Source organism: Rhamphochromis sp. 'chilingali', assembly GCF_963969265.1.
Source record: "Rhamphochromis sp. 'chilingali' genome assembly, chromosome: 4".
Taxonomy (NCBI): domain Eukaryota; kingdom Metazoa; phylum Chordata; class Actinopteri; order Cichliformes; family Cichlidae; genus Rhamphochromis; species Rhamphochromis sp. 'chilingali'.
In genome coordinates, this window is record NC_137948.1 from 7,614,915 (window position 1) to 7,626,739 (window position 11,825).

General features: G+C 37.6%; 1 protein-coding gene across 1 annotated transcript; it reads right to left on the reverse strand.

Moving 5' to 3' along the window:
* Positions 1-468: 468 nt before the first annotated feature.
* Positions 469-11,436, reverse strand: LOC308395290 (neuronal acetylcholine receptor subunit beta-2-like). The gene is made up of 8 exons (XM_080880077.1): positions 11,324-11,436; positions 6,890-7,035; positions 5,250-5,294; positions 5,030-5,139; positions 3,985-4,511; positions 2,317-2,807; positions 1,033-1,178; positions 469-526 (listed from the first exon to the last, which is right to left on the reverse strand). Exons 1-8 carry the CDS (start codon positions 11,367-11,369, stop codon positions 511-513), a joined length of 1,527 nt encoding a protein of 508 aa, XP_080736203.1. The 5' UTR covers positions 11,370-11,436; the 3' UTR covers positions 469-510.
* Positions 11,437-11,825: the final 389 nt, after the last annotated feature.

An 11,825-nucleotide genomic window follows, 5' to 3' on the forward strand; every position in this document is an offset into this window, starting at 1 on the left:
AGAACAAAATCCTCTTCCTATTACAGTAAAGGCTGATGTAGAGAAAAAAGAAATTATGTTCCGCTTTTGTACCACTGTTATAAATGTTCATACAATTTTCATATCAGCGATGCTGGAGAGGAGAGGCCTCATTGGAGCAGCAACATGGGAGAAAAACAGTCACAGTTAAAACCTTAAACACTTTCATCAGCAGTGCAGTCAGTCCAAAATGAAACAGGGACTGCAAATCATCTATCATTTTCATCACCTTTGTGTTTTTTACATTGTACAATTTTCTGGAACAACTGTCCACAGGCACTGTCTTCATCATCTTGGCAGAAACTGCTCGACTTTGAGGGGTAGAGTTTCTTCGATGAAGGTGGGGAAACGCACAGGCAAACGTTAAGCAACTGGTTTGATTCCATGTTCATTTGAAGTTCATCACTGGATGGTTATGTGTCAGATTTAATCATTAGGAGTAGATCACAGCCAGACATTGTAATGCTTCTCAAAGTTGCAGTCACAGAAAACCTAGAAATCTCCATATCTACAGGGAGAAAAACACACAAAGTAAAGCAAGTGTAGATGAAGATATACCTGAATCCTACAAATCACCCGGTGCATGAATGCTGTGCTGTGCGTGAACTATCCTTTATGTTTGTGTGTGTGTGTGTGTGTGTATGGGTTCTTACTATCTTGGTGGAGACCAAATGTGAAATTTACTATACTGATGGGGACCAAAATCCAGGTGCCCACGGGGTTGAAGGCATTTTTCACACTCAAAATGTGGTTTTAGTGTCACGAAATTGTTATGTCAATGGGATGTCCCCATGAGAATAGGAAACCAGACATGTGTGTGTGTCAATGAGTGTGTGTGTGATAGAAAAAAGCATGTCACACAAATAAAAAAAGGGGGGGGGATGGGACATTTCTGGTATGTAAAGAAAACTGACAGTTTCTTTTATTTTTAGAATTTTAAATACGAGCCCATGCCAGGCTCAAACATGTGTTGCTCTGTATGTTAATGTGTATTTCACAGTGTGTATGACTCACTCTGTCTCATCAGCAGTGGGCGTGTTATAGCTCTGGAACAGTGGCTGCATGAAGAGTCCCAGAGTTCCCACCACACACACCAAGATGAAGATCCACAGAAACAGACGGTCTATCACCATTGCTACGTACTTCCAGTCTTCTATGATCTAGAACCACATTAACAGATTCAGACCTTTGCGGTTAAGGTTTGTATGTTTGGGTCAAAAGAAAATCAGCTTGTTAAATCTACCTTTTGGCAGTTCAGTGTTTGTCACACCTAAACACTGTAAAGCAGGAATGTCAAACTCATTTTACATTTAAGCCACATACAGACCACTTAAGGCCAGTGAAACTCCCATTTCCGTCAGTGTAAACTTTTAATCCCTGAAATATTTCAATGCAGGAAAAAGAAGTGCAACTTCAACTACACAATAAAGAAATGCTGTTCTCTTTCATGAAATAAATCTTTCACCACAACTCTTTGTGCTTAAATTGTAAAAAATAAATGTAAAATGACAGAAGACGTTCTGGTAGCTCATGACACAGACTGTCCTGTAATTATAAAGCAGAATGTTTTTGTTAATTTCCTATTTTATTTCATTATTTTACCATTGACATGGTGTGTAAAAAAACAAAGTTTCTATGGTAGCTAGTTGAAAAAACAAGAACTTTTCTGTCATTTATTTGTCTTTTACTTCATTACTTTGGTGTAGTATGAATGGCTGTGGGGTGGTTTTTATCACTAGGACTGTAAAATGTGTGGAAATAAAACCTATGCTCTCCTTCACATCACTAGACATCTAGTGGGCTGGATTGGAGTCTTTGACTGGCCGATTCTGGCCCCCGGGCCTTATGTTTGACACCCCCTGGAGCTATGGGTTAGCATGTCATTCAGAAAGAGTACAATTACAGATGCTAAGCATGTTTGTAATATTTATTAAATCTGTGAGGTTTATGATTTGTGCTTCAGTCAGTGTGTGTTTTACACAAAAGTATGTGGAGAGCTTTCTGATGACATTAGAAATGTCTATAGTAAAATATATAGCTGACAGATTCCAATTGTATGACAAGAGAACAAAAGCAAACACTGAGATATGGCTCGTCTCACATCTGATTTTGCCCTGGTAATCTTTCCTTTCCACCTTGTCGCTTGTCTGACATCATGCATCTCCATAATCTGTTTTTGTATGGCTTTCCTTTCCTCTTTATGTCTCTGCAAGAATATATTTTATCTTCTATTCCTTTCAATTTTTTGGTGTCGCCCTATCTCCCCTATTCATCATTACCTATCAATTTTTTTCTTACCCCTTCATCATCGTCTTCTGTCTTCATGTGCTCAGCTATGTATCTCACTCCATCCACTGCCTCCTCCAGATCTGCATCTAACTGATTGGCCAAAGGCCTCTGGAAGTCTGAAAAGCCACCGCCACCATCCGGGATGTCACCAGCCATCCAGCAACACCGCTGCGCCAAATCCTCATTCACGTAGAAAGCGTCGGCGTCGGTTCTGATCCCACCGAGTCTGATGTTTGAGTACTGCTTTTTGTTTGTGCTGCTTTGGGTGTTATTTTTACAGACAATACTCCGACTGGTGTATTTCCGGCGCAGTTTATCACGAACATTGGAAGAGCCTGGACGCCTCATGAGGAGGAAGGTAGGTAGACGGACTAAGAAGAGCCGTTTGACCCAGTCAGGCATGTAGTGAGTGGACGGTGAGCGATGGTGCACGTTGAGGACGCAGACGGTGCTTACAATCGAGAACGTGACCAGCACCATGGTGAACATTAAGTATTTACCTTTAACAGAATGAGACACAGAAAAATGATCAGATGTTGTCATTTACCAACACTACTTCATGTCAGTCATGTGTTATTCAATAATCAAATAATAGCTGGGTCTCAAATAACAACCAGCAGCATCTCTAACACGTTTTTAATAAAGACTGTTTTAAAAGGCTAACTGGAAGGTGTTAATATGCAATACTAAGCAATTTTAAATTCAAAATGATGAAAGAATATATTAGAAATTAAAATGGTTTATAGCTAGAATAAAAGTACATCAAATATAATTTAAGAAAAAGAGAAAATAGAATAATAAAACCAATTTAAAAATAGTAAGGTTTGATCAGTCCAGTCATTGAAAACAAATAAATTAAATAATGTAATGCTAAGTAAAAAACTACAATTTTAAAATGGTTATAAAAGTAGATATTATTTAAAACAAAGAGTGGTGATAGCTTTCACTTTCATTTGCACCAAAGCAGGTGAAATACATTTGCATGACACTGGGGTGTGCTTCCCAGATCGTGTTATACTATTACAATTAACCATTTCCTTCATTTTTTTGAATGGCGCAGTACTCTGCTAGAATGAAGTATATTTCATCACTTTCAGCTGTTTGGTTTCCCTTATACTGTTCCATTAGTGTTCCTACTGAAATCTCCAAAAGCAGTATATTAATGTTAAGCGCAGGTACACGTATAACACTAGTAATTTAATGGGTTGAACTTAAACATTTATTATCTGGTGAGTCTTCGTGTTCACCGGAGTGAAACTGTCCATAATCTGAGCAGCTGCCTCTTCAGGCAGCTATAATATTTTTCACTTTTTTTTAATTTCCTTGTGTTGACTTTGTGCTGAGGTTGTAAACAGCATAATAAAAAATTAGGTGAAGGGCAAGCAGAAAAAGGACTGACCTGTCATAAAGCACATTTACAAATCATATATGAAAAATGAAATGTGAAGACCCATCATTTATATAAGACTATTTCAAATGCGGTGTAGCGCTTTCAGTTGTAAATAAATGGCATTAATCCATAATTGAAAAACTACTTTTTTCTTGTTTTATGTTTTCTTACACACATCACCAAACTATTATATTTATATAAAGTGTCTGTACATATAGTAAAAACCCAAATATTCGTTGCCCTAGGCTACAAACTGTTGCAAATAGACAAATATGGATATGACTAACCTATGAGTGGCACTGCTAGAGAGGTAGGTGGCACTATCTTTGATATGAGCAGCAGGAACACAGTGAGTGCCAGCAGCACTGAGATGCAAAGCGTCATTTTCTCCCCACAGTCTGACGGCAGGTAGAACACCAGGATAGCTAATGATGTGATCAGCACACAGGGGATAATCAGATTGATGGTATAGAAAAGAGGCTTCCTCTTGATGACAAAATCATAGGTGATGTCCAGATAGGTTATGTCGTTGGGGTCCTCGTTTTTGCGTGCTGGGAGCGAGACGATGTCCCACTCTCCACTTGGAGTAAAGTCGTCACGGCTGGCGAAATCACTGGTGAGGATAAGATCTACTTCTGTGTGGTCGTAGGTCCAAGAGCGGAACTTGAGAGTGCAGTTCTGCTGGTCAAAGGGGAAGTTCTGCACCTCGATGGCACAGGCTGACTTGTAGATTGCTGGAGGGAGCCAGAAGATGTCCCCGGTGCTTGAGACCACAGCATTGCAATAGAAGGAAACCTCGTACACACCGTCAGCACTATAGGAGGTTTAGAAATAAAGGATTAAAGAGCGTTAAGCACATCAAATGAAGAGGAAAGAAAAATTAGAGTCTGACCAATACAGGATTTTTTTTAAACCAATACTAATACTAATATTTAAAAATCTAATAAATGGGACAACATTTATTTGTACTTTCTAGCATTTGTTATGTGTAGTTATTTAGGAGTGCCAAATAACTGTAAAATGTCAATTCTTGTAAGATGGTTCCTGGGGTGCTTCTTCCATTTATTCTTTACTTGTTTCATTTTCATTAATTTCCTAATAAATTAATATTGTTTGCGATACTTGTATATCAAAAAATAGCAAATATTTGCCCAGACAGTAAATTAGTTGGGCTCAAATTATTAAATGTTGCTTGGCATGTGGTAGAAGAGTTCTATGATAGCACAGGTCATGCTATTTTTTTATAGTAAAAAAAATGTACAAATCACATAAATTAAACTCAGAAAAGCAGCCAAGTCTCTCTCGGTTGGGATCACAAATTTGCATACTTACTTGTTATAGAGCACTATATCAGGAAGCCAGATAAGTTTGGAGGGTATTCGCAATTTCTTGATGCCTTCATATTTCTCAGGATCCCATCTCAACCTGTAGTCATTCCATTCCTGCAGAGGAGCCTTTGTTATTGTAACTGTAGCTATGACCAAAAAGACCAAATACTGACCATACAAGGTACTGTATAAGAACTGGGCAGCAGAGAAAAGACTGTAGGTACCTGAAACAGCCACAGGTTGGTCGTCATTATCTGTTCTCTCTCATTCTAAAAGCAAAGATCAGTCAGCTGTTAAAACTACATAATACTTTCCATAATGCTATTTTTATTTTGAGTAAAGGTCAAAGCAATAAATCAATACACACCTTTAATGAGTGCATGAAATAACACTAACATTTTGGAGCAAAAAACATTTATTTTTAAAGCCTGTTTTACAAATGCCTCAAAGGAAGGACTTACTGTGATACTAAGGTTAGCCTGTTTACTGTCTTGTCTTGAGATGAATGGAAAGGTTAGAATCAAAGTTGTCTGAGACAAATGGTGTTTTAAACCCTCTGGTGAGGCGCACGCAGCCATGGAGCCTAACATGATCATTAGTGAATATGATGAAAATAATGGCTTTAAAACCATATTCTGCAACACTTCAGTGGCTTAGGTGTTGTTCAAGCCGAGGAGCAGAAAGTAGTGCATTAAGTAATGTGAATAAGAAGCTTTTAGAAGCCCATGTCACGAGGTGAAGACCTTAAGTAAAGCTTAGTTGCAGTGACTTATAATAATAGTTCTGTGAAACAGAACAGGTGATCAAAAATTCTAAAAACTGAAATAATCCAGAAATGAATTATTCAGGTCACTTATTAACATTTTACAATCCAACCATAAAGAAATATATCCAAATGGTAAAACAAATAGTTTGGAGAAGAGAAGCATAAAACATCACTTGTCGAGCACAGGGCTAACTCAAAGAGACAGATAAATTGATTCAGACCTTCACAATTACAGGCAATTTAAAGTTGCCACTTCTATTCTACAACCTAGAAGCCTCTGAACTGTGACAGTGTCATGAATTATTATTAAGTTATTATTATTACATTATAATGTCAAATTAATTCTGCTCTTTTCTTTAATATTTATGTCGCTATTTTCCTTCTTAAAGGAGACTAACGGAGCATTAAAGCACTACTTAATGGTTACATAGTCACCACATAATAATTATAAAAACTTCTGTAATGCAATTAAAGGTAGAGTTTGGTGTTTAAACAAAAAGATGAATACTCCTAAAAGAGAAAAGAGGAGAGAAACAAAAGACTGCACATCCATACAGGTGCTCTAGCTGATTTCAAGACATAAATAGTTTAGAATAATCCTTTTTTGTGACACATGTATATAAAGGGATGCATGACGGCTGATTTTGGATTCAGAGTCCTGGTACTGTGTACATACAGACTCATATTCATAGCTTCTTGAGACATATAAATAGAACAGATGCTTTATTAGCCTTTATGTCTTTAGCAAGCACCTGTGTAAATGATCCCCTGTGAAAAGCCCTACTGAATCAATACGTGGGAACATATGATGTCACAAAGCTCTACAAACTAATAAAGATCATGCCGTAATCAAGCTGCCACCTCCGTAGCAGGGATATGGTGAAATGCAAACTCCTCAATTCAAATAATCCAGAAGTGAGTCAAGCCCCATGTTAACACTTCACTTGAATCACATCAAATACGAACTGCCAGTAATGGGTTTTGATTGCGTCAAATTAAATCGTCACAAGCCCAATTTTTCATTTATTTCAGGTAACGGTGTTTGAGCCCAGTACACTCTGATGCATGATAATCTGGATGCAGTTTGTGTGTACTCACCACACTGATGAGCTGAGACAAAGACACCTGTATGGAGACGGTGACCTGCTGGCTCTTATTGACAGCAGGTCTGATTAGTTTATTGTAGTGCTCTGGACCTAAAAGGTAGTTTACCAGGCGCTCCTCTGCATTCTCTGCCCAGCTGCCTGCAGAGAAAATACAGAATATTGAAAGAAATCCAATTAATCAAAGTGCTTTAAACATAAAATGAATCTGTTTAAAATATGTAATATTATAGACATGATTACATGGAACTCCACTGCCTGAAAAGGCAGAGGCAATAACTAATGTCATTCATAAAGGCCATGTGTTTGCCCTGTGGCGATTCACAGCCACTGGTAGGTGTGTAGTGTATCTTTGTATCCTGCGTGTGCAAGTGTCTGTTTCTGAAAACAATGTCTGTTAACAAAGTAAATTTACCAGAGGGCATTACAGCTGAATCACGTGTTATCGGTTAAGTGTGAGCATGTGTACATCTTGCAGTCTGACACTTTACTGCAGGGTTTTAGAGCACAGAAACACACAAGGCTCCAGTCAAGCATCCCGGTGAGACAGCCCTGAAGCTTTATGTTTCCTGAGCCCTAAATTATTGGTTATATAAAAGTAATTGTATGAATAAATCAGAAGCAAAATGCTCCAGCTGCCATTATATCCACATTGTCAAACAAACTGACAACAGCGCAGTGAGGATTGGTTATCTGGACCGCTTCCCTCCCTGTAGCACATGAGTTTTTGCAAGATTGCATGCAGTGCAGGCTGTGTGAGCATGGATGTTCTTTTTTTTAGCAGCACCCTGCTGCTTCAAGTTTTCATGTCAGAGTGAACATCAGTGGTTTCAGCTGAAGAGAGGCAAGTGAGTCTCTTAGAACTAAATGAGAAATCTTTAGCTCTCAGTTTATTTTAACTTCAGAGGATAAATGGTCTGCCATCAAGTAAGAACCTCAAGTATCTCTTTATGTAAGAGGAAAGCTATTTGTTAAAATGAAAGCTAAACTGCTTAATCACATTTATATTTCTTCTGAAGTGGCCCCAGCAGAGTTCAATACGATGTGTTAAATGTATGAACGTGCATAGAAATGTTTAGATTATACGCCCAGCAAATTAGGCTGTCATTAAAGTAGCTATACGAGAACAAATACTGTATGTAAATATAAATCAAGTCGATACCAAGTTTTTCATTTTAACAGAAGATTTGAATAGAAGTTTAATAGGAAAAAAGCAGTAAATGTATTAATATTGCAGTGCTGCTCTGGTATTATTTAACAACTTATTGTCAAAAGTTACCACATGTAAATCTCAACAATAAATATGGAGCTTTAACAAAAGGTCACCTTGCTCAGGTTTGCATGAAGAAAAGGGAAAACAAAGGAAAACGTCTATCAAAAGACACCAAAATGCAGCAGCACCCTGAAGCTCATTTTGTTTAATCTGTTTTACAAGGTATTCCCTGACTGTTTTATGGATATTTCAAAAATGGAAAACTCCTACTCTTTGAACCTCTGGCAAGCGATATAGCTCAATTTTCAGATTTTTTTTTTTTTTTGCACGATTGCAATGGAATACCTCTCTGTAAGTACTGGAGATGTTATGCATCATGATCCACTTTATGGTGCTGGCATTTTGATTTCATGCATCTAACAAGTAGCAGAGAATTTCTTGCCGTGGCAAACTGATAGCATTCATAATCGACCACCGAAACCAGCTGGAATTTGTTACAGATGCTTCTGTCTTGATTTAACCATATTCCCAACATCTGTTGTAGTTACTATCATTTGGAACGGGAACCATTGAGGTAGGATGACTTATTGTAAATCCTAAATTGACACACATTAGCGGAATGCTAGTGTTGTATGGGCAAAATGGGTTTCCCTAAAAGAAAACATATGTCTGCTAAAACTGTAACAGGATATGAGCATTTGTTTTGAAACAGGTGCTAATCATTTTTAGTAATTTAGATTCACTGAATCTAATTAGTTGAGGAACTCACAAGCACTCTCTGGCCAAATTGCAGCCAATTTCAGCATAATGACATAAGTAGGAAGTGAAAAGGCTCTCCACGGATGGGGTCTCACCAGGATCATTAACTTCCTGGAGTCTCTGACAGGATTTAGTGGGCAACATGCATTTTTTTATGCATGCACGATCAATTGTTGGGGTAATAAGAGTGAGATAATAGCTGCTGCATTCACTAGTATTTACTGTGGTACTGTACTTGTGCAACATTGCTATTCAAACTGAAGCAACAGAGATATTCTTTGTTTCAAGACGTTTCACTTTCCTGTCAAAGGATGGCAGATCAAGAGGATGATACTAGATGTAAGTGACTAAAGCCTCAAACCTATTATGGAGCAATAAACTCTTCTCAGTTTCCTTTTATAAAAAATATTTCAAACATCTAGTATGTTAAAAGTGGGACTGACTCGTGAAATTAGACTTGCGATTATGGCAGCATTAGAGTTTTCACATTCACAAGTATGGAAGGCTTTACTTCAAGGGGGTAGCAGTGACTTATCACTCAAGAGTAACCCCCCCCCCTCCCCTTTGTTGATCCCTTTTATATTAAGAACAGCTTAGCTACCAGTAATCTGCAGTGATGAGACTCATTAAGATTAAAACACTGACGCTGTGATGGAAGACTGGTGCCACATATCATTGCATAGTACAAGTCCAAGTCAAATCTTTAGGCCTTCAGAGAAATGCAACCACTCACAACAACATGGTGGAAGACACAGAGAAGTGCTATGCCGCTTCTCGATGTTTTACAGCCTTTAAATCATTTAAAGCTCAATTCCAGGGTCTCCTGCCTTCTCTTGATGGATGCTGCAGACTAATCCTTGACTATGTTACATGCCACACCTGATCTTTGTCAGAGTTTGTAAGAGAAAATCTACAGATTGATGGCTCAGCTTTTTGGTTGTCTTCATTCTTTTTGGAAAACATTATTGTATTTTAGGTCTAGCTTAAACGGTAAAGCGTAACCTACAAGCTTAACCAGTTTTACATGTATCCAATGCACCACTCTCTGAAATAAAAGCTAAAATCAAGGTCAGGTAAGTAAGAGGAAGTTTTTCTTTTAAGGCAGTGAGAGATCCACATTTTGCCTAAAAAACAGTAGATGGTGCTTTCTTGGTGGTAGACAAAACATGGCTCTTATTTAATTATTCAAGGGCACATCTGCTTTTACTTATGGGTATTTTAAGAGTATGAACACCACCCACACTTTCTCAGGACGTTCTTGCAGAGTGCTGTTGTGGTTGCTTTAAATTCCTGTACTCAGAAACACAAATACACATCAAATACACCTCTTCTTCTTCTTCTTCTTCAGTTTTATAGAATCCAAATACAGAAAAGACAGATAATGTAAGATAATTGTAACTGTACCTTTCCAGGGAGGATGATCTGTTGATTATAGATACAGTATATGGACAATATAAGTAGAAAACCCTATACTTTGGGTTGCAGCTACTACTCTACTACTACTACTATTAATATTCTACCTTTAAGAGTGGGGAGGTGGGAGTAGAAGTTTGAGGAAGAGTTTAAATCATACAAATACATACAAATTAGAAAAATGACGTTAGTCAAGTCTGATCTGGATTATTTGGGATTTTTTTTATTAAATGAAGAAGAAAAAAATTCTGTCATGTGAAGAATGGTTTGAAATATTATTTTAATATTTGCAAAGACTATGGACTTCCAAATACTGACTTTGGTAATATATAAAAGTCTAAAAGCTTTGAATACATTACTATAAAGTGAAATAATAGCATTTATTTGATTAAGCTGAAGTGAAATACAGAAATATGAAGTTTAGTTCTTCAGGATTTTATTTTATGAATCCCTTTGAATAAAAAAAAACATGTAGATAACTCTCACAACTACCAAAATGTTACATTTAATATAGGTGAGTAGTGGTATTGCACTAATTACATGATAATAAATAGAGAAGTATCAACTAGAAAAGCATCTCTTCTTTTAATTTGTCTTTTAAAAGATTTTCCACACTTTGAAGCACAATCATTTGGATTGTACCCCTGAGATTTGATTTATAGTTAATATAAGATTCTCTTGTGGCACCATTAATGTTATCCTTTGCTACAGGACACCTGAGTCTTCAATCAGGTCAGTTATCTCCTCTGCAGTTCAATGAAACGTGATTAAATCGACTTCTCTGGAAGAGTATCGCGCCTATTTTCAGGCCATAATCACTACCTAAGAGGGTGTGTGTGTGTGTGTGTGTGTGTGTGTGTGTGTGTGTGTGTGTGTGTGTGTGAGAGAGAGAGAGAGAGAGAGAGAGAGAGAGAGAGAGAGAGAGAGAGAGAGAGAGAGAGATCAACACCATAGACTTGGACATCTGTTCTTAGCAGTAAACTTCTCACAGGAAATGTTTCCATATTCGTACCAGTTTGGGATATTTAAAAGATAATAACTTACTTGTTAGAGAGAGAATGAGGAGCACAAGAGCAGTGCTGGTAGTCATCTCCTTTCCGCTTCACTACGCTAAGTTGCTTCTTTGTAATGCCTGTCCTCTAAAAAATGTTTTAAATCAAATAAAAAAAGACCAGAAATATCTTGAATGTCAAAAGTGACAATTTAGCCCAACCCTATTACTTTTGTCCACACAGGTGCTTCAGGTGTTTTCTCCTTTGCTGGAAAACACGCAGAAACTTTGGCTGTTATGGTTTAAAAAATATATATATCACGTGTAAAAAGTGTCTATTTGCCAAAGGCAACATGATGGTCCTTTACTTCACAGCATCCTGCGGGAGTTGGGCAGCCCATTTTGCGCAGCCGCCTCAGCAAGCAACTCTCGATCCAAATCCAGTAGACTAGTCCACGATGGTGTCCAAAAAAAATCCACATTAAACTTGTTTTCTTTTTTAACTTAATCACCAATATTTGCCTTAAGTTTCTTTTGATGAAGCGCCGATAACTT

Bases quoted from the DNA above. Each gene is read 5' to 3' on its own strand.
- LOC308395290 (XM_080880077.1), bottom strand. From the start codon at position 11,369: ATGACTACCAGCACTGCTCTTGTGCTCCTCATTCTCTCTCTAACAA. The intron at 2,808-3,984 runs GTTAGTCATATC...ATTCTGTTAAAG, and splicing joins TCTAGCAGTGCCACTCATAG to GTAAATACTTAATGTTCACC. The intron at 1,179-2,316 runs GTAAGAAAAAAA...ATGTGGTTCTAG, and splicing joins CAGAAGACGATGATGAAGGG to ATCATAGAAGACTGGAAGTA.